This window comes from Pseudonaja textilis, chromosome 1 (assembly GCF_049901715.1).
Source record: "Pseudonaja textilis isolate UNSWEBS1 chromosome 1, rPseTex1.2, whole genome shotgun sequence".
Taxonomy (NCBI): Eukaryota; Metazoa; Chordata; class Lepidosauria; order Squamata; family Elapidae; genus Pseudonaja; species Pseudonaja textilis.
This window is the reverse complement of record NC_141990.1, coordinates 186,911,809-186,939,095: the sequence shown is the minus strand read 5'-3', so window position 1 is coordinate 186,939,095 and position 27,287 is coordinate 186,911,809. Positions and strand designations below refer to the sequence as shown.

At 40.3% G+C, this 27,287-nt stretch overlaps 1 protein-coding gene across 3 annotated transcripts in view; it reads left to right on the top strand.

The window, feature by feature from the left end:
* The window catches only part of MAP3K20 (mitogen-activated protein kinase kinase kinase 20), a 119,466-nt gene extending 99,072 nt beyond the window's left edge, over nt 1-20,394 (top strand). For all 3 annotated transcript variants that reach the window (XM_026697045.2, XM_087919934.1, XM_087919935.1), the window contains exons 16-20: nt 799-891; nt 11,864-11,980; nt 15,063-15,137; nt 16,495-16,645; nt 18,691-20,394. In XM_026697045.2, coding sequence (XP_026552830.1) covers nt 799-891; nt 11,864-11,980; nt 15,063-15,137; nt 16,495-16,645; nt 18,691-19,382 — 1,128 coding nt within the window. In that variant the 3' untranslated portion in view covers nt 19,383-20,394. The remainder of the gene's footprint in view (nt 1-798; nt 892-11,863; nt 11,981-15,062; nt 15,138-16,494; nt 16,646-18,690) is intronic.
* The last annotated feature ends 6,893 nt before the right edge of the window (nt 20,395-27,287 follow it).

The window sequence follows — 27,287 nt, the reverse complement described above, 5'->3', positions numbered from 1 at the left end:
GTTCTTTTATAACACTAAGCCATAATACGGTCAATTTGATTCTGGCTGAATGCAGTGTGAATCCATCCATTCCAGTTTAGCATTCATTGTGAGCCATGTAATTTGCCTTGTTGAATAAGCAGTTCTTTTTTAAAAAAAAAAACCAACACCAAACCCAGTATTGTGAATTAATATAGCCTTTTGATGACTCACTATGGTTGCATGACAGAAAAGCAAAATCACGCAACAGATTTCCTTCTCCCTTGCGATATGACTGGAAGTTTGGAGTCAATTGCAGTACTTTATGAATTATGACATACTGACTTTAGGGAGGAATTGCTTGAATCAGGTGAGGGATTCTTACACTGCTAGCTTATAGTTCCAGGTTTTGACAATTTGATTCAATTGCTAGCCCTGATATGGGTGCAGATGCAGCACACAAGGTTTTGGATTACTTCTCAACTTTTTAAAAGACTTTTCATGGGAGACATACATAAAATTCCCTACGAAAAAAGGGGGAGATCAAGATTTAATGCATGAGATTGTCGCCAGGTGTACAATTCTGAATTTTCCTGTTGGGATTCCTGATCACATTTGGCCCTGCTGCATAGGGAGTTATCCGACACCTCCCTTAGAGATTTACAGGCTTGCTTTTAAAGCCTGAATAACACAACACTGTTTCTTACGCTCAGGATTAAAATTGAGCCACAGTGCAAAATGATGAAATATTCAACTGAAATGACAGCACTGTCTTGAATTTAAAACAACCACAGACGTTTGAGGCCAACCAGAATGACTAATTGTTCTTTCTTGTGGCAGGATTCTGCCAGTGAAAATGAGGCCAGTGAGGTGAAAGTGCTGAATCTGGAGCTTGTTTTTGGCTACCATTTAAAACCTGGAAAGGGTCCTCAGGTAAATAAATGACGATTTCATTTTGTTTATTTCCTTCTGAAGCAGAATTAACCTGTCCTTAAAATCTTCACAAGATACTTCTTCGTTGCAACACAACTTCTCTCTCTGTTCATTTCATAGTAAAATTGTAATCACAATGCAGCAAGGTACAAAACTTGTTCTGTCACGCTCACCCAGAGATTTTCCTGTGCACAGTGTAGGCACTTGGGTACAAAAACAAAAATCCTCAGTGTGCAGGACTTGCCTAATTTCATAGATTTCAATAAGTTGAAATTTGAAATGATGTTAGGAAACCAATTTAAGAACTGAGATAACTTTATTCTATTGTTTCTGTGACTTTAAAAAAATCGGAAATAGTTGTTATTTCTAAAGTGAAGAACTGTCATTTAATGTTAAAATAATTTCAAATTATGGTTAAGATTTTGATTTTAAAGCTAATATTATATATGTAAGCTAATATTAAATTGTAATTCTCTATTACCGACAATATTTAATGACTATGTAAGAAAAATAATTTTGTTTTCACATTGTGATACTAATCAGGGTTCTTAGATATTGTGATTTCTGAAACTACAGCATAATGCCCACATGCCATAATATGAGTCCACATCCCAAAGATATATATTTGGGATATTTGATCCCCAAAAGATGCAACATATATTGTACACAACTGCCATGAAATCTATAAGGAGCTCTCTTTTGTCATGCTTAAGAGATTTCACCTTATATATGTACCTAGACACAGAGAGAGAGGGAGGGAGGGAGAGAGAGAGAGAGAGAGAGAGAGAGGAAGAAGTAATATGATTACAGGGCTTAAAATAGGAGATTATTCATTTATTATTTTTCACCTTGCTTACATGATCAGTTAATCTTTATAATACAACTTTAGCATTACAAGTAAACCTGTTTACAGATAAAACCTTGTTTAGCAACTATCTTGTTTAGCAACCACGCACAGTTGCAACAGTGATGAAAAAGCACCTCGGTGATAAATCCTGGCATTTATTATCTTTATAGGTCAGTAAAGAAAAAGAAGGCAGCCATGACTTCACTTAGCAATTGCCTTGCTTAGTAACGACAACTGTTGGCCCCAATTGTGGTTGTTAATTAGAACTGCCTGTTCTGGAATTCTGAACTGCAAGAATGTATTTTGGAATGTTTGCTCATAGAGCTTGAAATGATGTGTTTGGTTACATGACTACTAGAATAATCAAGTCTGATCATGCCAATTTTACTATTTCTGATTGTCTGGTGATGAGCAAATTAAGATCAAATCTATCAAGACAGATCAACCTCAGCCGAGACATTTGCACCAGGAAACCTGGGATACGTTCAATATATGCCAATCTGTGATTAAAATTTTACATGGACAGGCACTTTAAGCTAAAGCAAAACTCTAACTTGAGTTAATTTTGAAGGCTCAGATTTGCTGTTTGGATTATTCCTGGAGTAAGCCTTAAATCTGAATATTTAAGTTTTAGTGGTGATAAGAAGAATGTCTACAAAGGAAGAGTACCATGCAAGCTCTCTCCATTCCTGAGTATATCAGATTTGGCCATGGTGATAAATCTAGTAGTGGGATTCAAATTTTTTTAATACGGGTTCTGTGGGCGTGGCTTGGTGGGTGTGGCTTAGTGGGCATGGCAGGGGAAAGATACTATAAAATCCCCATTTCCACCCCACTCCTGGGGGAAGGATACTGCAAAATCTCCATTCCCTCCCCGCCCCACTAACCTGCTTTCCAGCTCTGTTGTCCTGTGCAGGGCAACAAAGGAAGACCCAGCCAATCAGCTGGGACTCGGGAGGCAGAAAATAGATGGGGGTGGGGCCAGTCAGAGGCGGTATTTGCCGGTTCTCCAAACTACTCAAAATTTCTGCTACCAGTTCTCCAGAACTGATCAGAACCTGCTGAATACCATCTCTGGATAAATCCCTTAATAGGTTTTATGTCAGACTAACTTGTTTCAGGAAAGCTTGGTTCATCCACTTTAACAAACAAAGCAGGTTTTATGAAACTGGTATATGCGACTTCCTTTTTAGTGCATTTCTACTGATAGCTACTTGTATTTCTATGCAAAATTCAAGGAATGAAAGCAAATTTGGTGTAGTGATTAAGCTGTTGGCCTTGAATTCAGGAAAGTACAGGAGGGTGAATATAAATCTATAAATCAATGAATAAATAAATGATGAACCACAGACAGTAACTAAGCCTGCTTGAGACCAATCTGTTTGAAAGACTCTGCAGGACTGAAGATTTAGTTCTAAAGAAAAGTACGCGGGAGCAGAAACACAGCAACTGTTTGCAACTTTTTAAAGTGATTGCATCTTTTTCCAGCATCATATAGATTCTGGGAAAAGACATGGCTTCTGTAAAGTGTCACATGCAATGTTTAAAGTGTTGTTATGTTTTTACATTGTCTAAAAAGAATCATTTTGGAGCTGATTTTGTAGAATTGCACAGTTCTACCTTTTATGATAGATTTTAATTACTCTATTTAATTATGATCCTGTAGATTATATTTTACTTGTATGATTGTTAGGCTCATTTTATACTGCTTTGGAGAGAGAGATGCACAAAATAAATCCAACAAATTGTTACTGGATTTATTCCCCCGGCTTCCCTTCAATTCTGCAAGGGATCATAGGCTCATTCCTGGATTCTGCTGTACAAGCAATAGAAAATAATCAGATAACTTTGGACCTAGGTTCTGAACAGTTTATTGCTTGATTTATTGCTTCAGTTCCTAGATTTATGGAGAGAGGGAGGGAGAGAGAGAGGGTGGGAGTGGGGGCAGAGAGAAATGAAATTATGTTTCAGCTTCCTTCCTATACAATTAGGCCATCTTCTACATGACAGAAAATAATGATGTAGAATGGTGCTAGCTTAAACATTATTCAAGTTCCTGTTTATTCAAAACTGTCTCAAACCCTGATTGGAAAACATTTTGGGAAAACACCTCTACTAGTAACTTTAGTCCAATTCCCAATAAAATAAGAACATTCAGATTGAGAACTAAACACATTTAGCTAGAGCAAACATATGTGTCTGTGTGTGTCTGTGTCTGTGTTATATACAGTGTGTATATATATATGCATGTATGTATGTATGTATGCATGCATGTATGGTATTCAGCTTTGTTTGGGTATTTTCCCACGTCATTATAGTTGTGCTTTTAAAGTTGTAGCAATGTTTCGGCAGAATCTCATCTGCCATCATCAGGCTTCTGTATAGTGTTCGTCTGTTCGTCTACAACTTTAAAAGCACAACTATAATGACGTGGGAACAAAGCTGAATACCATACATATAAATACCCGCAAAAACTTAAGAAAACGCACACGCACACACACACACACACATATATATACATACATACATACATACATACATATACACACACATACATACATACATACATATATATACACACATATCTATCTATCTATCTATCTATCTATTCATTGAATCTACTGAAAGAGCAATGATTGTTCATTTCAGCCAATTATTGGGAATTCTGAGAAAGGAGTCCAGTTTTGTTCTCCAGAATCTTTTCATTTGTAGGGGGAATTGTTTCAAAGGAGCCTGTCTGCTTGGAGTGGATAGGGGTCGGGCTTGGGGCAATAATTTGTTATGTTCTTCCAAATCCCTGCAACTTTACGGTTGCTTCCCTTGATCAACAGTATTTCCTGTTCAGCCAGAGAAACTTTTCATGACAGAGAAAGGAGGAGGAATCAGCGAAAAATTCTGTTGAATGACCTTCCAGCAGCTCTGCCGGAAATCTCTTGAGAATAATGGAGAAGGCTGGATCCCACTGAAGCCATTCTAACTATAAAATCTACTCCAATGTAGAAGAACCACTCATAGAGGAACATTACAAAAATGTCTACCATGACAACTTTACAAAGGAAAAAGAATAGCCTCAGAAGAGCATAGATCATCCTATTCTTCAGCGAATAGTTGAAACTATATTATTTTTAAGTTGTTACCATTAGATAGTTTTAGGAGGAAGTCTAAGAGAAATAATAATGAAGATAAATAAGATTTTTTAAAAAAATAAATAGTAGTTAGAACATGCTACATGATGAATTTATAGAGATGTCTACAAAGTTTTTGAACCGAATAAAGACAAAACTTTGGCAACTTGAAAAGTGCATCTTTTAAATCCTTTATTTTAGAATAATAAAATGGGATTTTCTACACGATCATCTTAAGTTAGGCACTCAAATTGTAAGCCCGTCATGATAACATCTTTATAGTATGGCATTTATAGTATGGCATCTTTATAGTATAGCATCATCCTAACCTTCTAACTTTTGCTGTTCTTCACAGAAGCTGCATCCCTGCAAGCATTAAGAGATTTTTAAATCTATCTTCTTGCAGTCACTTAAGTGATGGAAAATCCCGAAAATCATGGCTCTTTAAACAATAAATTTCCTTCGTAGAATTTCTCCATCTAACCCACTGAAACCTGCTGTTTTAAAGGGGCTTGAGACACACAGCTATTCCTAGCACCTAAAGAAGTCGTTATAATGCACACATTCCACCTTACAATACTCAAAATAAAGAGAACAGCAAGCAAAGCATTTTTCTTTTATTTAAAAAAAATACAGCCCGTTTAATTACATTCAAGGACTTAATTCTGCCATTCTCAGCCAAAATTGCATTAGATTTGGGATGTTTTCCCACATCTGGTGAGAGTCCCTCTAGTACAGAAACCCCACAACTTAAATATACTGAGGCTTCACTCTATTTGTTTATTACTTTTAATGAAAATCTTTTCCCTAGTACTATTAAAAATGGGAATCAATAATAATAACAACAACCTGCTGTTTAGAAACCTTTTTCTGTATTGGTGAATACTTGGCAGCAGTCTCCCTCAACCCAAGACAGAGGCCATTGTTAAGGCTATAACACATTTACATATTTTGCAATAAAACATCAGTTATTTGCATTACTGTGTCAAGTTTTATTTGATTCTTTCACCTAAAAATGACTCATTTTCCTTTCTTGTATTTTTTTAAAAAGCCAAACTACTCTAAGCTTGTTTGAGAATAATCAAAAATTGCCCATTTAGCTAGAAGTCATTTTCTTTTCAAAAGGCAAATGTTATTTAATCTTTCAGCTGCTCATTGTGCCATCATAAATACTTTCTTTTCAGCACAGTTGTGGGGACTGAAATGAGCCCACTAATTGCCTCCCATTTCGACTGACATGTGGTGGTTTAGTGGAAAGGGAGCACAGCAGGGAGAAGGAAATAGGAGCCTGAGAAAATGAGAGCTAATTATTTTCCCTGCCTCGTGTCAGGCTCTGTGTCAGCCTTGTTTTTACAAACTGGAAGGTTTAGCACTAAATAAAACAAACTGGCGTCATGTTTTTATGTACTGGCAGTGTCATGGAAGCAGCTGCACATCTCAAAAGACAATATAATGCCTGCGTTCGCATGGACACCATCTGACAGCCACCGTGAGCCACGGCTAATGAGGATATCGCAGTGGTGCCAAGTGAAAGGTGCTGAATTATGTATGATTCTTCATCAGGACGGCAAGCGTCCTGTACATCATTATGAGACATTGTTTTGCTGAAAGAGATTAAAACATTCTTAGTGCCAGACCCTGCAACCTAAACAGGCACTGAGAGGTTATTAATGGAATTTTGAGGGAGAGTTTCTTAGAGATTTCTTTTTGAGTTGTGAGGGTTTTTTTTTTAATCTCTTCTCTCTTCTCTCTCCCTCCTTCTACACACACCCCCCTCTCGTGGGACAAAGCGGTGGTGGGTCATGACATTATATATAAAGAAGAGAAGCAAATTAACCATACTTGTGTTCTCCCTTTTTTAAAATCTGGCATATAAAATGTAGTATAGCAGCGTTCGCTTTAATGATAAATAACCCAGGTGCTAAGACTATAGATGGTCCTGTTCTTATCGCCTTTAAAACAGCAGGCTTCGGCAACTGAGATAGCTCATCAGAAAGAATGCAAGGAACAACTGGGGGTCCAAATTATTAATGTGCTGCTACTCTTACACCAACATCACCAGGCCTCCTTGTTTAAGGCCATATGCCTCTGAGGTTGTATTTTGCAATGCCTGTTTGCCAACAGTTCAATTCCTCCCCTCGCCCCATGTATTTTTTTTAGTTTACCATAATATACACCTGAATTGTACTATCATGCCTTCTAAATAATAGCTTCTGAAAGAACTCATTCCTCTTTCAAGTTATAAATGTATTGTAGCACAAACTATAGCAGAGCTCTGTGAACCTCGACTATGTTCATAGTAGAGTTCAGCATCTGGACAATGTTGCGGGTGGCCAACTTGTTAAAAAAAAACCAGCTGCTTTTAAAAAATGGGTTGTCCCTATTTGACAGAGGCAAAATTAATACAGTGGCTACCCACAACCACCTGAGGAACCATGGAAAATCCATGGATTCCACTCAAAGGTCACCATACTCATGGTTGGGTAGTCATTTCGAAAACCTTTCTCTCTCAGAAAAGTTTCTTCCTCTGGCAATGAAAATAAGAAGATTGCAGTGATGAAGATAATAATCCAAATAACTAATAATTTGCTGGCCTTTCTTGCCTCCACAATTTGCTGCTGGAGTTGGGCATCTCACTCTGCTTAAAGATCAGGTTGGCCTTGTCTTGGAGTTTTGTTTCCTTCTTGCACCATCCTCCAATAGCCACTTGCAAAATCTGCAGAACGACTGGATTCACCCCATGTGATTCAAAGCTTTGTTTTGCTTTTCAGTGGGAGTGCACTTGTCTCACTTCTATAGGATGTATCCAGTTCTTTTGTATTTTAAAGAGCATCATTCTTACCCCCAGTGCTATGAGCTGCTCTTCAGAACATTAAATCGCAGGATGAGGATTGGCGATTACAATTAGAGCGGCATACCCCTCCAAAATGATTCAGAAGTACTTCCAATCATGCATGAGCTATTCATTAAAACAGCTTTGTCTTCTTCTGAGTGAGCCCAATAACTAGATGCCACTGCTTTAAGTACCTCTCAAATGAGTTGATTCTCAGCAGAGAGGTCCATGTTCATGTAAGATCCAAGGCACTTCTTCCCAATATTTGTACAACATGTACAGTTCTACTTATACTAAATTCCTGAAATACAATTTATAGTAAATTCCTAAATATAAAATTAATAGGACATGATTGACATCAATGACCATAATAACCAGAGTCACCAGTTCAGTGAATTATGGAAGACTGGAACTCCCTGAAATGCAATTTAGTTATCAATATTGCAGTAATGAAATATTATTTGTAGTTATTTTTGTTAATCCAAATTTTAAAAAAAACAATGGGGGGAGCGGAGAGAGAGGGAGGAGGAGAGGGAGAGAGAGGAAGAGATATGCAAACTTATGTTTCACCTCCTTGAGTTATTTGTAAAAATAATAAAGGCAGGATACAAGGAAACAAATAAATAAAAATAAATAAATTAGGGACATGGAACCTTTATAATCTACTTTCCATTTATATAGAGTAGCAGTGTTTCCTATGTGATCATTATGTTTCAACCGCCAGAAGCTATTTTTTGCTGGATTAAAAAAATAATAATAACTGGATTTATCCATATTTACCATAATGTATTTGCATTCTTTAGACCTCTGGCAATATGCAGAAATGAGTATTTGGAATTGATCTCTTTTGGCCTATTAGAATTGGTCTTACGGACCAGCAAAATGAGAAAAGCAAGAAAACACACTGAAATCCAACCTTATACATACTTAAATGGGAGTAACTTTGGGAGTGAAATCAGAAGACTTGGCTTTTGAGATTGCACTGCAATACCTCTACACAGTCCATTGCTTTGCTTTGACTTGTGAGGACTTGCCATTTTCTCTTGTCGCATATTCAAAGAATTCTGTTAAATGTCCATTCCCCCCCCCCCCCCATATTTTAACTTATCTTCAGTCATTCCAGGAAAAGATTTCCTTTCTTCCTATGCTAAGAAGATTGTCGTGGTGATGCCATTTAATCCCACAACAAAACGTCAGCTGTACTGTTGGTAGACCATCCATCACCTGCTCATAGATGTGGAGAGTAAAGTTACATTTACCATTTAAAACGTGCTTCCCCTCCCCCACTGTATTCTATAGGCCACCTTTTAAGATTATACCACTGTGTCAGACAGCCATAGCCTTTCTTTTTTTATACACGAAGAGAATGAACAGAGAAATGTTTCTGTATTCATAAGTTAAAAATAGGCAGCAAGGATAAAATGCATATAGTTAAATCTAATACAGGTATTATAATGTTGATCCTATTCGGCAATATATCAAGCCATCAACACTGAAAAGCCCTGCTTTATACTGGCAGGATATTTTCATTTCGTATCCCTGGAATAGTTGTCCTTGGACTGACTCCATAAGAGGTAATGGGGCATTGCTAACTGGGGTCTAAGAGCTTTCTTTTGAGGGAAATGGAGTACCAAATCCCTCGGGTTGGGATTTTTTTTTCCAGGCAGCTCTGCAGCAATGCCTGATTAATTATCCTGACTGTAGCAATCCATGTTAAGATGCAATACAGAAGAGAGGCTGGAACATAAAATGGGGGGCAGGGGGGGGGGGCGGAGGCTGTATGTATGTGTTTGTGAAATTTTACATAATTAGCCTAGTTCAGTTGTGAACAAAAAAAACCTGTGAATCTGTGGTAACAGAGTAGTTGACTTGCACACGGAATGTCCTCTCTAGAAGCTCAGGGGAATTACATCCAAATTAGCTGAACTACAAATTGGGATTACAGGTAACCCATTCAGCAACCGTATGAAGTTATAGTGGCACAGTACAAATGATACCTGTGCCCAGTCCCTAAAGTTACAGCCACTTGGGTACTGGGCAAGCTGGTTACACTGACAACCACGCTATTCTCCCAATGCTTTTGGGAAGGCCTCAAAGCTTTTCTAAAGCGTTGCAAAAATGCCATGAGTAATCTGAAGAATGGCCCAAATGGCCTTGGGAAGGTCTGGCATAGCCAGCAGCTGCCTGCATAGAGGCAAGGTCAGGCACACACCTCATCAGCAGGGGGAGGAAGTTGGCGAAGGTCAATTGGGGACAGCAGAATCGGCAGAAAGAAGAGTGATGGAAACGGATGGGGCTTTCAATTGTGGCACTGGGGTGGCCGGCTGTGGCTTGGGGCTTGCTTGAGGCATTATTCTTTGGTGGCAGTGGCAACATGAGGGCAAAGTAGAGGCCTGAAGATGGTAGCAACTGGCTGAGACTACTGAAGGCCCCAGGCCTCTTTCTCAGGCCCAGTACTGTCGCTGCCACGCTACTAGCAAGGAGTGCTGTGGTATAGGGCAACCAAAAGGCAAAGAGACAAGGGAAGTCAGGGATTTAAAAACAGAAATCACTAACAAATATTAGCTAGATTGTACGATGCAAGAAGGAATATACATCTGAAATTTAATACATCAAAGATAGTGTTTGAGACTGAAAATAAAGTGAATAATTTTAAGTCATATATAAGTGGCAGAAAACGGCTAAAGCAAGTACCTGTTTTGTGCACCTTGAGGGTACATTACTAAAGATGGGAAAATGGGTGAGAAGATTTAAGAGATGCATACGCTGGTAGAAAAACGGTGAGCAGGATGCAAATGATAGCGGAGAAAGAATGTGTCAAAACAAACCAGAAATGGTTATGTACAGTATAACATCATATCTCTGGTCACAGACTTATTTGGAAATGGATGAGAGAGGAAATGTAACGGTATCTTGAATGCAGTGGGAATGGGAGCACTTTCAAAGTGTGGGAGCAAAGAAGAAATAAATTCTCAAAAAACTCCCATTTGAAAGAATAGCATTGCTTAATGACCATGGCATTTTCTTAACTATGATGATCTGGTTAAAATCCATGAAAAATCTAAAAAAATAGAAAAACGGTCAGATGAATGTCTCAACTTAGAACCACAACAATTTATTACTAGATTTTTGATCCCAATTGTGCCCATATGATGAGGACTACCTCTCAATATTTCATTTTCCAGTCTTATATTAAACCTTAATTTCTTTGGCTTGCCACTTCTTCTTCTTCTTCTTCTTCTTCTTCTTCTTCTTCTTCTTCTTCTTCTTCTTCTTCTTCTTCTTCTTCTTCTTCTTCTTCTTCTTCTTCTTCTTCTTCTTCTTCTTCTTCTTCTTCTTCTTCTTCTTCTTCTTCTTCTTCTCTTCTTCTTCTTCTTCTTCTTCTTCTTCTTCTTGGGGGGGCACTTTGTATAACATGACTTACCCTAAAAGTGATAGTAGTATATATGTATGTAAAAAAGTAACTGAACACTGATTATTTCAGAAATGCCCAGACATGGATTGTTCTTGCTCTCTAGGGAAGCTCATTTCCAGTATAAGGATTTTAATTTGGTGCTTAAAACTTATTTTTCGGAGTCTTGCTTCTTCCATTTTTCTTCCTGCCCCACAGCACCAGGTTATAACAAGAGAGTCCAAATTCCATCCCTCTCTTATTTATACATCAAATTTGTGTAGCCTTCTACCTCACAAAAAAAGTGACTATAGGCAGCACAGAACAAGTAACAAAAAATAACCTTTATTAAAATATTAAAAAGAAGAGAGTGGATGTTATCTTGGAATGTCACAAGTCCCCTGGGACCCCCAGACCTGATGGCATTTTGGGTTTTGTACCTTTTCGGTGGAAGAGAAACACACTTGGGAAATGGTGTTGTAGCCACTTGTGATACTCCAGAGACCAGCCAACTGTGGTTCAGCTTAAAACTACACCAAACTAGCAAAGTAAATTGCTTCTTCTCATGTGACAGAAACTCAAATAACTTTTGCTTTTCAGGCTGCTTTTTAATTGTTTCAACATCATCGAAGTTCAACTCTATGAATATACTTATTCATAAAAACGTATATAATTACTAATATGGGAGTGATGGTTGGGGAGACAGGAGAAGCAGCTTTCTGTTCATAGCAGAACCCATTGCAATTTAATATTTTGCGTTTTCTTTCCGAAACTAGGATTGCAAATGGAAAATGTATATGGAAGTAGATGGGGATGAAATTGCAATAACTTATATAAAAGACGTGACATTTAACACTAATTTACCTAATGCCGAGATTCTAAAAATGGCAAAGGTAAGTTTGTAATTATGGTAATGTTTATGTAGATTCTTAGTCATCCAGGTCATGGTTGTCCCAAAGGTGCTTTTTCAAGAGGCAACTGGACTTTCTGGGACAGGTTCTGTGGTGTGGGGTTGTTCGACGGACTACAGGGGGCATGGATTTGCATGCTGCCTGCATCGCATGGATGGGGCTTCACTTGTTTACATGGTCTTGTTGCTGGTGCCAGTCCACGGACCAAGGGTTGGGGACCCCTGCTTTAAAGTACATTCTTCAGGGAGTCCAATACACCAAAAATACAATGTTTTGATCAATCAATTTCAATCTCAAATCTGAGATTGATGCATTAATACATTTTAATGTTTTAAAATATTGGTCACCTGGACCAGCCTGTAGAGCTATGTAACATTCAGTGTCTTGTCCTTGGACAAAAATCTTATTGCAAACCACAGAAACTGACTTGGAGCGGCATGAATATGAGATCAGTGATAGATGCTCCTGGTGTGAATTAGTTCAGGGGTCCCCAACCTCTGTGCCATGGCCCACCACCGAACTGTGGCCTATTTGGCATTGGGCCATGCAAGGAGCTGGCTGGAATGCTCATGTGCATCTTGTGTGGGCTTGCAGGTAATTGCGCATGTGCAGGCCATCATGCCGCTCGTGCCAGGGCTGCATGTGTGCATGGCCCAATTCCCATCTTCCCTCCCCCAGCCAGGCCACCAAGCCACAAAGGTTGAGGACCGCTGAATTAGATTAATTTGCACAGACTGGATTTCATTCTGCTGTGTGATCCCAACAGTTCCTAACATTCTCTCCTTGCTTAGCAACCGCATTCTGTTCCAACAACTTGGTCGTTAAATGAAATGGTAATTAAGTGAATACATGTCTAAGAGAGAGAGAGACAGACAGACAGATAGACAGATGCTGTGAAAAATCACTGGTTGCTGCCATCTTATAAAGTTATCTTTCAGATTGTCTGGCATCCAGCCAATTTTTCTCCTTTTGTTGCTCCCTCACAGAGTTGAGAAATTGCTCAAATAAGCGATCTTTTCCTAAGTTGCTTTTCTCTGCAGCGCTGCATATCCCTAAAAAGTGCTAAACACAAGCTTAGCTCTGTGACCTTAATCAGTTCATTAGAACCCTCTGGCCAGCTGCTGCTGCTGCCTGACTAGACTTTAATCAGTTTCACACTGAGAAACTTGTTGTCAGGTACAAGAAATTTGGTCATAAATGCACTCACTGGTCAGAAAAAGAATTACTGTCATACTTGGGAATGGTTGCTAACCAAGGTGATCTCTAAAAGGGAAGCAGCTGAATTGTATCACTGCAGGAATGTTCTGGAAGCTGGTGGCCACAGAGGTAGATGTCTGCCAAGCCTGTGGAGCTGGAGGGTAGAATTTAGAAGAAGAAGCTAATTCTTCATTTGTGACCTGATGGGACAATTTCTTTATTTTTAAAAATTAAAATCATTCAGCTGTAATAAAGTCAGACACAGCCATAATTTTGAAATGAATAAAATTATAAAAAAATATAGCTTTTAAAAATAAAGTCAAAGCATGCTAATGCTAAATGTCCCTCAGATTAAAATCGTAGTTCCTCAAGGAAACTATGGCTTCAGAAACATTCTATCAGTTATTTTCTGTAAGTTATAACAATTAAAATATCTAATAAAAATTGACCCAGAAAAAAGTGTACAAATTACAAGGGCCAAATATACAAACGCACACACGATGTAACTAATTTGATGAAGCTAGCTAAGTAGGGGTGGAGCTGCCCCACATGTCCTGCGCCAGCTCTTCTCAGGGCCCCCACAGCCAGGCCACCCACGCCCTGACACCTGCCTCGCTGCAGCCCCATCTAGCAGGATCCTGTGTGGCCGCCAGCCCACTTCTGCTTGCTCTCGGCCGTAATGGAGCAGGAGGCCAAGCCACATGCTGGTGCTGCGGCCACAAGGCAGTTGTCAGGATGGATGGCCTGGCTGCGGAGGCCCTGAGGTAAGCTGGTGCGGGACACATGGGGCATCTCCAACCCACCTCACCTCATGTTGGTGGCATTACAAGCAACTAGATGAAATGGCCAGCTGGCCAGCTGCACAGGCACTTCAACAGGGCTTATTTTAGGGGTAGGCTTATATTAGGCACATGCATAAAAACATGCTAGGGCTTATTTTCAGGGAAACAGGGAGGGATATGTATTTATCAAAAGTGTCTCCAGGATTAGGGATGAACAACTAAGCCATCAATTCAAAATTCTCTTTAGAGCTTGCTCTCTCCCAGTTATGCAGAGAAAGGGGATTGGGAGTGGGGTGTTCCTATTGACTTCAAGTTCTAACCCCATAGATGGCTTGCTTCAAGTCTGGGCACCATTTGACTTCAAACAAGGTATTTTTAAGGCTAGCCATTCCTCTAGAGTTAAAAAAAAACTCCCCATCCCAGCTCTGATCCTCTCCAGAGGTATTTTTCTGGCTCACTAGAGTGATACTAAGGGGGCAGGAATCTGAGAAAGAGATGTATGATCTAACACCAAAGCAGGGGTATCTGACACATCCTAATGATTCAAAAATGAGATGCAAGAGGTGTTTCATAGCATAGGAGCACAATATCCCTTTAAAGCAGTTACATCTTTCTTTGGATTTCTGTAGGATGTGGCCAGAGTTGATTCCTCTTTTTTTAAAAAAAAATATGGCTGCTTTAAAGAGATGATATGCTTGTTCTCTGGCATGTTTGGGAACCATCTCTTCCAAAACATTTTTGAAGCTTGTAAAGCTCTGCTAATTTGTAGAATTTCTCTCCTAAATATTCATAACCCTTTAGAGTGAAAAATTGGGAGGGGATTCTGCTTGGCCAAATTTAGATTCAAACAGAAAATTAGAGCCCATTTCTTTTATATGTGGAAATTACAGCCCAACAGCGATGGTAAATTAGATCATAACCTTTGTAGAAATTTTCCACTTGTTAAATGTATATTTTTAAAATGTATATGTTTTAACAGAGGTCAGATATGTAAACGTCCTTGGGTAAATAAAACAACAGTCCCTCCAAAATGAGAGGAGCAAGGCAAAGGATACCTATAAATGTTGTGTTTTTTTTCCTTGCAGCCTCCGTTTGTGATGGAGAAGTGGATTGTGGGGATAGGAAAAGATCAGACTGTCGAGTGCACGGTGACTTACGAGGTTAGTGTTTGAAGAAGAATAAAAGCAAGTCACTCATTCTGCCAGCGTGATTGCACAACGAGGAACCTCCATTTTAAAATTTTAGGGCTCACTTTTGTAAAGGTCTGTAATTACTTTTAAATGACCAATTTCCTATAAATCTGAATGCTGTAAATTGCGTTCAGACTGCTCACTGGGAAAACTTGATCAGGTAAGTTTAAAAAGTTTCTTTTCTCTTTTTTCCTTTGAGTAACAGTTGGGGTAGGAAACATTTGCTGAAAGGGTCACCTTTCTTATCTTTTTGACACATCGCTAATTAGCAGACTAGAGATACAACAGGAGAAGGGAAGGGGCAAGAAGGAAAATGTAAAATTAAAAATTGAACCAATTAAGCAACATATAACAGGGAGGGAATTAGTCTTTGTATGAGTAGGGTTTTGAATATTCACACAAAAAAAATGTGTTTCATAAAGACCAATGGGATACTTCACACTGAGGTTAATAATTGAAATCTCAGCTCTGTCTGCCACAAGGACTCAAGCAGTGAGAGAGGCTGACAGGGAAATTCTGGCCTTGTGTGCCTCAGAAGTGAAGAAGAGCCACTCTCTTTCAGACTGCAGCCTCCACACAGGATTTAGAGGCTGGCAGCAAGTTTAAAGGGACGTTGCCACAAGCAGACCCCAGCAACCAGAAATCCTGAGTGACTTCTTCCTCTTGCTGGAGAAAACATTATTGATTTGAAGCAGCATAACTACTAAATGGTTCTATTAAAACCCAATAGTTAAAAGAATGTCTATTACTGCTGAGGTGGGAGGGCACAAAGAAAAAATAATAATGTGGTATTGGGTTCCTTGTATAAAGAAGCCAACATTTTTCTAGATGGGGGTTGATATTACAGATAGTCCTCGACTTACAACAGTTCATTTAGTGACCATTCAAAGTTACAACGGCACTGAAAAAAAGTGACTTATGGCCATTTTTCACATTTATGACCTTTGTGCATCCCCATGATCATGTGATGAAAATCCAGATGCTTGGCAACTAGTTCATACTTATGACCGTTGCTTTGTTCCAAGGTCACGTGATCACCTTTTGAGACCTTTTGACAAATAAAATAAATGGGGAAGCTAGATTCACTTAAGAACCATCTTGCTAGCTTATCACCTGCAGTGATTCACTTAACAACTGTGGCAATAAAGGTCGTAAAATGGGGTGGAACTCACTTAACAAATGTCTCACTTAAGAAATTTTGGGCTCAACTGTGGCCGTAAGTTGAGGGCTACCTGTACTACCTGTTTCAGAATCAGACATTGAAAATCTGGACCAATTGGGCCTGTTCTTGTTCTGAAGAAGAGCTTGTTTTTCTCCCTTTGGATAGGCTGATGTCCACACTCCCAAATCTACCAAACACATCCAGCAACTGCAATGGAGCCAGGTGAAACTGCAGGATGAAGTGAAATCAGTACAGCTGAAAATACAGACATCTCTCCCAAACGTGGAAGGCAACCCTCGGAGCAGATCCAATTCCAGTAAGTCAACTGAGACACCGTTTGGAGAAAGAGCATTTATGTCGGGGAAACAAAACCTTTTCAAAAACCAGGCACGTCCCCTAAAGCCAGGCTTGCTAAGAGGGAAAGGGTCTCTCTAAAGCAGCGTTTCTCAATCCCAGGGAAATTCTGGCAGTTGAAGTCCACACTTCTTAAAGTTGCTGAGGTTGAGAAACTATGATCGGTAAAGTAACCCCATTGGCCGCTAGGTGGGGGACTGGGAGGTCTAAGGAAAATCTAAGACTTCACTCTAATGTTGAACACTGCTTTCAATCAGAAAGCTACATTTCTGAACCTAAAAGACTGGCCTGAAATCACCCTCCATTTTGTACTCTCAAACTGTGTGGAAGTAAAATTTGGGGTCTCTTTGTTTCGTTGTTAGGAGATGGGAATTTTTTTAAGGAACCAACAGGGTGTAGATCAGGGGTGTCCAACCTTGGCAACTTTAAGACTTGCTGGCTGAGGAATTCTGGGAATTGAAGTCCACAAGTCTTAAAGTTGCCAAGGTTGGACACCCCCGGTGTAGATAATTAAAAAAACCCATTTTATCTCTTAAAATTCCTGTGTACTCCTCCTCCCACACCCTTGGACCAGGCCAAGCTTTTGGAATGAGCATCTTGTTATGCTGCACATAGAGGGGAACAGGCCTTGAACAAAACAGAATTTGCACGTTGGTCTTTTACAATCCCTGGCTAAGGATACTGCTGTACATTCACACCTACACCTCAAACTCTGTCTCTCTTTTGTCTTTAACCATCCATAGTTTAGTCATGATCTTAAATTGGATTATGGTATATTTTTATAAAATTTCCTGAAGTTGCATTTTGTTTTGCGCCAAAAAACCCCTTCATCTTCCAATCTGCTGTACTTCTTATTGTTTGAAGTAAGAATAACCAATACAACTAATATATTTGTAGTACCCAAATGTTCGGAGTCTAATGCAGTGCTTTTTAAACCTTTTTATCTTAAGCTCCACCTATCGCTCATTCAAAGGGTCTGCAGTTCATCAGGAGAGAGAAAAAACTCCTTGCTTTTGCAGAGGGCATTTAATATTTATTATGTTTATTTGTCACTTTCATTTTTTAAAACTCAAGGAGACATACCTAATATTCCTTCCTCATCCTATCTTCCCCACAACAGCAACCCTGTGAGATGGGTTGAGAGAGAAGGACTGGCCCAAAGTCACCCAGACAGCTTTCATGCCTAACAGCGGCCCAGAAATCATAGCCTTCTTGTTTATAACATCTTAACAGTTCTGGCTCTCATTTATACAGAAAGAGACATTCTGTTAATTATGTCTTATTATTTTCAGTAAGTTTTAAAGAGGCAATTAAAGTTGTAATGACTTGTGTCCCACTTGGAGTACTTCTGAATTGCACCTGTATCATCAGTTTTGAACCAAAGGATACTGATGAAAGATGTCAGCTCTAAAGATCTGTGATGTGCTGTTTGCTTGGGGGGGTGGAGGGTTGTGTTGGGAGTATGTGTAGTTAACAGAAAATCTCTCTAATCAGTGAGGTGGTTAAAGTTACATTGCAAATCTCTGCAATTAAAATCATCATAACACCATCTGAAGAAGAGAGTTCAACGGTAGGAACGTTACACCTGAAGATGCACTTTCAGATAGGGAGTTCATATACTTTTTATGTGTGTGCGTGCCTTCCAGTCAGTCTTGACTCTGGGCAATTGCCCGGACAAGTCCCTGAAAATGTACTTGGCAAGATTTTTGGAAGTGGTTTGCCTCTGCCTTCTTCTTAGTTCAGGGGGAGAGTGACTGGCTCAAAGTCATCCAGCTGGCTTCAGGCCTAAAGTGGGACTGGAACTCACCATCTCTCCATTTCTAGCCTTGGTGCCTTTAACTGCTTCACTCCGTTGGAGATTGCAAGGAAGAGTCAATCCATTATGGTTCCCGGAGCAAATTAATGACTCCGGTAGCTAGAGCTATCGAAGGGGTAATACCAGGATCCTAGCAGATCTCTTGTGTCTACTTGGGATTCAAGTTGACGGTGCCTTTTGTTTTATTCCAGGTATTGACTGCCAGTGGATGAATGCACTGAAAATGCACCGTGTGACAAGCAGCCCTTCTCTCCAACATTCCCGTCCCCACAGTCCCAACAACTTAACCCATTTTTTACCCTACCTTCACAATCAAGACACGTATGCGGCTGCTGTGAGGCGGACTTCAGTGCCCACTACCTATCATATTACCCCGCTCATTCAGTCCAGAAGCTCATCGCCAACAACCTATTTATCATCTTTACATCTGAATTCCAAGGGAAGCAGCAGCTCCAGTGCGACTTCGACTTCGGACAGTCCATCGGAAAGGGGCAGCTCCAAAACCAGAAACAGAAATAACTATCATAGCAGCGTCTCTCCTGGAGGGGTGGCAGCTGGAAAGCGTTTGGTCAGAAACCCAGCTGCTCCAGGGACACTGAAAAATGCTGGGAAATATTCTAGATCTTCCCAGTCAACCTTTAATCAATATCAACATCTGCCAAGGACACATGAGAGAAAACACCCTCATTATCCGCAGCAGCACAAATCAATACCAGGGATGCCCTTGAAAACTGAAACAGAAGAAGAAGAGGAAGAAAGCAAAGTCAGCGAAGGTGGATGGGTGAAAGTCAATTATTCAAAGAAATCCTACCGACATACTGTTGGCAAACCAAACAAAGAGAAAGTGAAAGGAACTGGAACACTTCCGAGAAAATCCCATTGATGTTTTTTCAGAAATAGGTTTTATTTTTTATTGCACAGAACACTCATTTTTTTTCCACAGAGAAGGTTTGAAATTGTTCTTAAAACAACTGATGATGAATGTGAGAATGGGGGCCTGCAAGAGAAATCGCCTGGGAGGAATGACATTAGCACAGCCTTGGGTTCTCTTAGAGGCTTTTTTAGCGCATTATAAGCCTGATATAGTCCTCTCCTTGAATCAAAGCACAAGATGTCAATTCTCCCTTTCCTGTGAAACGACACTGCCAAAGCATCTGACAGCAGCTGGATAGTGTTCCTAGGCTTGAAGCAAGTTATTTTAGGGGCCAAGTAGGATTCAGGACCCTGCCCACACATCGGGTGTCTGAGACTCCACCAAAAAGCTAATCAGGCGCAAAAGGTTCTGTTTTTTTAGTGTGCCTACTTTTAATTGGGTACTTTTTAACTTAAGTCTAGTATTTCCACTAGCATGATATTCTAGTTCACTGTACTTTGTTATTTCCGTTACTCTGATCCAATATTGATATAGGGACAAAAAAAGTGCTGCTTAAACCTATGAATGAAAAATGACAGCAAAAATTATCCTTTCCATATTTTGAGCACCTAAGGTTGTCTAATGAATTATTTTCTCTTGGTTTGATTTTGTAGCAGCCCCTTCAAGCTACTACATCAGTCCTCCATTTAGTGATAAGCTCCGATCCACTTCCATTGGAATTATTCTCATGGTTAGGGAAAAGTGTAACAGCTTTTACAAAGAAGCAAAATAATATAAGAAAAAAGGCCTAATTATTTTTGGTACAACTATTTATTAACATAAGGTAAAGATCTTATTCATGGTATTTAACTATACTCCATGTGTTGTCTTTAAGTAATAAAAGGAAATATAATATACTTACTTGTGTGCAGCATTTTGCAATTCCAATGAAATTGAATATTTGTTTTTCTTGGACATACCTGCAAAAAAGCAAATTCCAGTGGGATTTTCTTTGAAATAAAAAATTAGGTGATATTTAAAATTTCTCCAATTGTAATTTTCAGAAAACATGATATTGTATTAGATTCTATTTAGATAAATAAAACCTAACTCCTAACTTAACCTTCCCTTTTGAATTATAAGGAAAGGAAAAGGTTTTTTAAAGTTTTGTTCAAAAGTAATTTGATATTTAGCTGAGGAAATAAGGAATAAGTGTATCTTATTTAACATATCTTTTCCACTTCTTCATTTACTAGCAGATTTTCAACAGTAGCAAAGTAGACCATGTCAGCCAGCTGTAAAACTAGAGGTCATTTCTCATTCAAGGAGCTATTTCTTTGATTGACTCAGGTCTCTCCTATTTCTAGGAAGAAGAGTGGTTTCCTAGGGGTAGTAGTGCAGGTGCTCCCTGTTTGTTCAGCAAATTATTGGAGGAGAGCTTTATGGATGTATTCATTTACTAGATGTATATGGCCGTTCCCTCTCACATAGGCAACTCTATGCAGCTAACACAATAAAAATATCAATACAATGAGGATAAATATATTATACAAAGCAAAAGAAGAATGTCCATCAAACGCAAAGCAGTCAATAACAAAGACATTCAACTAACAGGCTCAACCCCCTCCCAACCCCCCACTTGAGAGAAAAGCTGTGTCTTAAGGGTTTTATGAAAGGCTAGCAGGATTGGGGACAATCTAATCAACACTGTATAAAAGCTCTCCTGGCTATGGCTGCCACTTGGTTCCTTAAAGAGGAGCTGTGAGATCAGGAAGACCCCAAAACTGTGCACTGATGTTTGACAGTGCAATTCTATCCAGAACTAAAGATGGAAAAATCTTTTTAGATCCAGGCCCTAAAAACCTGGTTAGATTTGAAACCTGTTCTTCCCCATCCAGTCACCCAAAGCCTCTAGCTACAAAGACAGAATATTCACAGCATTACTTGGGCAGCCCAAGACCAAAGGTATACAATTGGGTATCACCAGCCTTCTGATGTTACTTCACCCTGTATCTCTGAATGGCCTCTTCCCGAATCTTCATGTAAATGTTAAAGAAATGTGGGGAGAACATCAAACCCTGAAGAACCCTGCAAAAAGGGGACATGGACTTGACCTCTCCCCAACCCATTAATACTGACTGGAACTGTCAGTACTGAGAGGAAGGGAGTAGAACCTGCAAGGCCATGTCCCCTGAAGGATACCATGACTAATAGTACTGAAACCTGCAAAAAGAACAAGAAGAGTCAAGATGGATACGCTAACCCCACTTATTATTTATCACATTTCTACTCTGCCCATCTCACCTAAGTGATTCTCAGCCCTTGCAAGTTCTGTTTGTTGTCTTTGAATTCATGAAGCTCTGAACTAATGAAAAAGCAAATTTAGGGTTGAAAGAAAAGAGAGAAACAATTATAAATAATTGAAATATAGCTGAGCATATGAGAGTTGTTGTGTTTATGTGTTGGGGCAGCTACCTTCAGAATGTATAAACTCACAAAGGTTGATTATCAAAATGTCCAAACCAATCCCAGGCCTTCAGGGCACACAAAGAACACATTTTACTCCCTGTGGGTTAAGCTCAAATTCCTGTTCTTCAATTTTACTACACTCGCTACTTCCAGCAATATGGTGGTGCTCGACTCAAGCCGTTGGCCACCACAAAGAGAGAGGCAGTTCCTAGTAGGTGTATTTGTGTCAAGGGATGAGATGAGAATAAGGTAAGATTTTGGCAACCCTCATTTGCAGCCTTCTCCTCACCTACACAACATCTAGGCTGCAATCAATACTAAAAGAAAGACGAACAGTGAAATTAATGTATGCTGCAGTGGGTTAAGTGGGCGGATGTTTGCAGCATCTTAATTAGTGAACAGGCATGCTTACTTGGCTGCTTTCACTCAAGAATCTAAATATGGATAAAGGGGCAGAAAGAACATGTCTAGCTTAGCATAAATGTGAAATCCCTCCATCACTGCACTGCCAAAATGATCAGCTCTGCCCCTGGCTAGCTGTTACCTTAAGCACTGCAACATTTTATAACTAAAGATCAAGCGAGTTTAAATGTCATACCAAACATAAATAGTTGTGGTTTCATTTAATCCACAGCAAAAAGATTAGAATTCCTGATATCTATAATCCATCTTCTTTGCTGGGTTAATGTGATAGCATTGTTTGCACCTTTGTATTTTAAGAAAACCTTTTTTTTGTTGTTCTTTTTTACTGTTATAGCCTAAAATGGCAACTTCTCACTGCCTGGGAATTGATGCCTTGTAGCACAGCCAAGCTAATTTATATGCAGACTATTATGTCAATAAATCCACTTTCTCCTTCCCCACAAGAGAGTGGTGGCGTGAATTTTCATCCCCAGTAACTTCCTCCAATATACCTGACCACATTTGGTGATCATCAGGCGTGTGATCAGGTAGCCTGCTTGGGGAAGAGATCAAAACCTCCATCCAATGACCATTATCTGGCAACTTACTGAACTGATTTAATGAGGTGAAGTTGCTCAGAAAGACCCTGTTCTTCCATTTTCTCCTGTGAGAAATCACTCAAAACAATGACCTCTACAGGTTCCTCTTCTTAGAACAATTATTCTTTCTAACTCCACAGAGGCTGCAGAGGATGAAATTATATCTCCTCATCTCTGTGTTCTATAAATTCACTCCTAAGGAATACTGAATTTAGATTTAAGAAGCTACAGGGATTTATTTATTTATTAAATTGTGGCCTTTGAAGTAATTATTTTTAGATAAGTAAATGTGTATTTAGTTTTATGAGAGGGGGAAATCATAGGAGCATTTTACAAGAATGATCTTTTTTGAAATCTGATTTAATTTTCTATGAAATATAATGTCTTCTTTTTCATTTCTTGATGATCTATAAAAATCCAAGAAACAATTCAAATCAATTTGTTACGAGACACTGATAAGTGATGTTATAGAAATAAAGTTATGTGGTGGGCATTGTTAGAAAAACCCTCTCACACTTGGAGAGTGAATATGAGGGAGTAATGTCTTGGTTATTTAAGACTTAATTTTTCCTGCATACAACTTGCCACTGAAAACTCTTAAGAATGACAAGACTCTGTAGTTTAGTAGCCAGGCACTTCTTCCAACAGCTACAACCATAGTTGTAATTTGCAGTGATACACTTTTATGCCTGAGCGGGAGAGAAAGAGTAATGGTGTTGTGGATTCAGCCTGAAGAAAGAGCACAACACTGAGGAGAATCATATCTCTTGCAATGATTCTTGGGTACCTGCTTTATGAGAAAGAGAGACCCAATGGAACAATGGAAGAACAAAGATTTTTATAGAAGTTGACGCCTACAAAGTAGGAAATCTCAGGGATCTGATTGACTGTCCAGTTTGGGGAAGCTAGGCAGGTCCTTGTCTTTGTAGCTGGGGTGAGTTCTGATGTTAGACCGAACAGCCCTTTCAGGAGGGTCAACAGAGCTGGGAAATATCCATTGTAAAGGAAAAGGAATCTTGAGGACATCAGCTGGTGGAAGAAGGAAGGTTAGGGTTTTGCAACTATTTATTCGGGTGCAGTTCCTTAAGAAGGCTGCCTCGACCTGAGGTCTGGTGGGGAGACTTTCTATGCTTTGGTTGAGAGGGGATTTCTTTGTCCAGGGCAAGGAAAGTCAATGTGATTGGATTGGACAAATAGAGAAACTGGGTTTGACCCTGATCACGTCTAAAAGTTGAGAGGCGGGGACTAGAAAAGAGCGCAAATTCCATTTGGTTTGAAAGATTTATTTTCTCGATTATATACACTGCTCAAAAAAATAAAGGGAACACAAAAATAAGACATCCTAGATCTGAATGAATGAAATATTCTTATTAAATACTTCGTTCATTACATAGTTGAATGTGTTGACAACAAAATCACACAAAAATTATCAATGGAAATCAAATTTAGCAACCCATGGAGGTCTGGATTTGGAGTTAAATTCAAAATTAAAGTGGAAAAAAACACTACAGGCTGATCCAACTTTGATGTAATGTCCTTAAAACAAATCAAAATGAGGCTCAGTAGTGTGTGTGGCCTCCACGTGCCTGTATGACCTCCCTACAATGCCTGGGCATGCTCCTGATGAGGTGGCGGATGGTCTCCTGAGGGATCTCCCACACCTGGACTAAAGCATCCCCCAACTCCTGGACAGTCTGTGGTGCAACGTGGCATTGGTGGATGGAGCGAGACTTGATGTCCCAGATGTGCTCAATTGGATCCAGGTCTGGGGAATGGGCAGGCCAGTCCATAGCATTAATGCCTTTGTCTTGCAGGAACTGCTGACATACTCCAGCCACATGAGGTCTAGCATTGTCTTGCATTAGGAGGAACCCAGGGCCAACCGCACCAGCATATGGTCTCACAAGGGGTCTGAGGATCTCATCTCGATACTTAATGGCAGTCAGGCTACCTCTGGCGAGCACATGGAGGGCTGTGCGGCCCCCTAAAGAAATGCCACCCCGCACCATTACTGACCCACTGCCAAACTGGTCATGCTGGGGGATGTTGCAGGCAGCAGAATGTTCTCCATGGCATCTCCAGATCCTGTTACGTCTGTCACATGTGCTCAGTGTGAACCTGCATTATCTGTGAAGAGCACAGGGCGTCAGTGGTGAATTTGCCAATCTTGGTGTTCTCTGGCAAATGGTAAATGTCCTGCACGGTGTTGGGCTGTAAGCACAACCCCCACCTGTGGACATCGGGCCCTCATACCACCCTCATGGAGTTTGTTTCTTGACCATTTGAGCAGCCACATGCACATTTGTGGCCCGCTGGAGGTCATTTTGCAGGGCTCTGGCAGTGCTCCTCTTGTCCCTCCTTGCACAAAGGCGGAGGTAGCGGTCTTGATGCTGGGTTGTTGCCCTCCTATGGCCTCCTCCACATCTCCTGATGTACTGGCCTGTCTCCTGGTAGTGCCTCCATGCTCTGGACACTACACTGACAGACACAGCAAACCTTCTTGCCACAGCTTGCATTGATGTGCCATCCTGGATGAGCTGCACTACCAAAGCCACTTGTGTGGGTTGCAGACTCCATCTCATGCTACCACTAGTGTGAAAGCACCGCCAGCATTCAAAAGTGACCAAACCATCAGCCAGAAAGCATAGGAACTGAGAAGTGGTCTGTGGTCACCACCTGCAGAACCACTCCTTTATTGGGGTTGTCTTGCTAACTGCCTATGCTTTACACCTGTATGCTATTCCATTTGCACAGCAGCATGTGAAATTGATTGTCAATCAGTGTTGCTACCTAAGTGGACAGTTTGATTTCACAGAATTGTGATTGACTTGGAGTTACATTGTGTTATTTAAGTGTTCCCTTTATTTTTTTGAGCAGTGTAGTCCACTTGAGCCCAGAGGCTGGGAAGTGAGAAATGGCAAAACTTTATGACTTGAGCTATGCCAATTAAGCCAGAGAAAATCAGCTGAATTCTCCAAGGAACATGATGTAGGCAAGGAGAGAGAGGCCCAAAGAAGTAAACTAATCAAGTAGTAATTAACTGTAGGTGGTTTGATAACCACAGAGCCATACAATCATCTCTTTTAGGCCAGAAGTCCCCAACCCGTGGGCCACTACCGGGTCGTGAGCTATTCAGAACCAGGCTGCCTGAAGCAGTGGGCAAGTGTGCGAGTGTGCACACAAAGGCTTCATTTGCACAAGCAGTGGGCGAGTGGGCCCACTGCTAATGCAAATGGAGCTCTATGCGTGCGAGAGAGCACGTGTCTGCTGCTCGCACGAAACCATCCTCCCCCCCCCCGAAAGCCGGAAAGGGGTTGAATTACAATATTATTTTATTTTCATTTTCCAAAAATCTCTTTTACACAAAGTGTTCTAATGCCAGGACAAAGCAGACTCGAAGACCAGAGTTGAATTCAGCTCTTTATTAGCAACCAGTAACTTCAACTGAAGTCGAGCCGTGGCAGCCCTTTTTATAGCGGCTGCTCACGGCTCGCAACCTATGGCATTTATTTAAACTTCCCGCCGCTTAGGTGGCCAATCCGAAACTGTCATTATTAACCAATCGTTAAACCATGTGGACTAACCAATAGAAATGCAGTATTAGAAGTATGTACATGAATACACTACACCCCTCCCCTCTTGGTTTGCTCCAACATTACGTGATGTAGTCGTGCAAGTAGGCGGGGCTTTTGTGAGTTCTTGTTGACCTGTGCAGTTCAGTCTCTGTGTTGGCCTCCACCGGTTTGGACAGACCTGCTGTCCTTTCCGCTCTTCTCTTTGGAACCTCCTGGAAGGGTGCCTCAGCCATGCTGCTCCCGCCGTGCCTTGTTGGGTTGACTGGACTATCTCCATTGTTCCTCTGCATTGTGTGCGGGCAGGTAGAGTCAGCTTGGCTGCTTCTTTCCTGGTTCTCCTTCAGCTCTCTTTTTTCAAAATCGTCTAATTGTAAGTAGTTTTTATTTTTTCCTGGGTTTTCAGCTTCTGGTTGGTGGTTTGTAACTGGAGGGTTTTCATTTCCTTTATTATTTAAAGGTCCCCCCCCCCCCTCACCCTCTGTTTGTTTTTTTATTATTTTCTGGTGGTGTTTGTGGAAGTGTTTGTTCCATATTTCGGGAAGTGTCGGTGTTGCGTTTGAGTGTCGTGACCGTAATTGATCGATGTGTCTTTTCCACGATCTGCCATCAGTTGTTACTAGTTGGTATGATCGGGGACCTGTGATTTGTGTGATTGTTGCCGGTAATCACAATGGTTCTCCGGTAAGATTTTTTGCATACATCAGGTCACCTGGCAAAAAGGAGCGGTACTTATTGGAAGAGTCTGGTGGTTTTTCAGGGTTGTAAGTGGGGTGTAGTCTGTCCAAATAGGAGCGCAACTTTCTTCCCATTAACAGTTCAGCTGGGCTCTTGTTTGTTGCTGTGCATGGTGTTATATGTTGGATGGTGAGCATGGTGTTGATTTTTTCTTG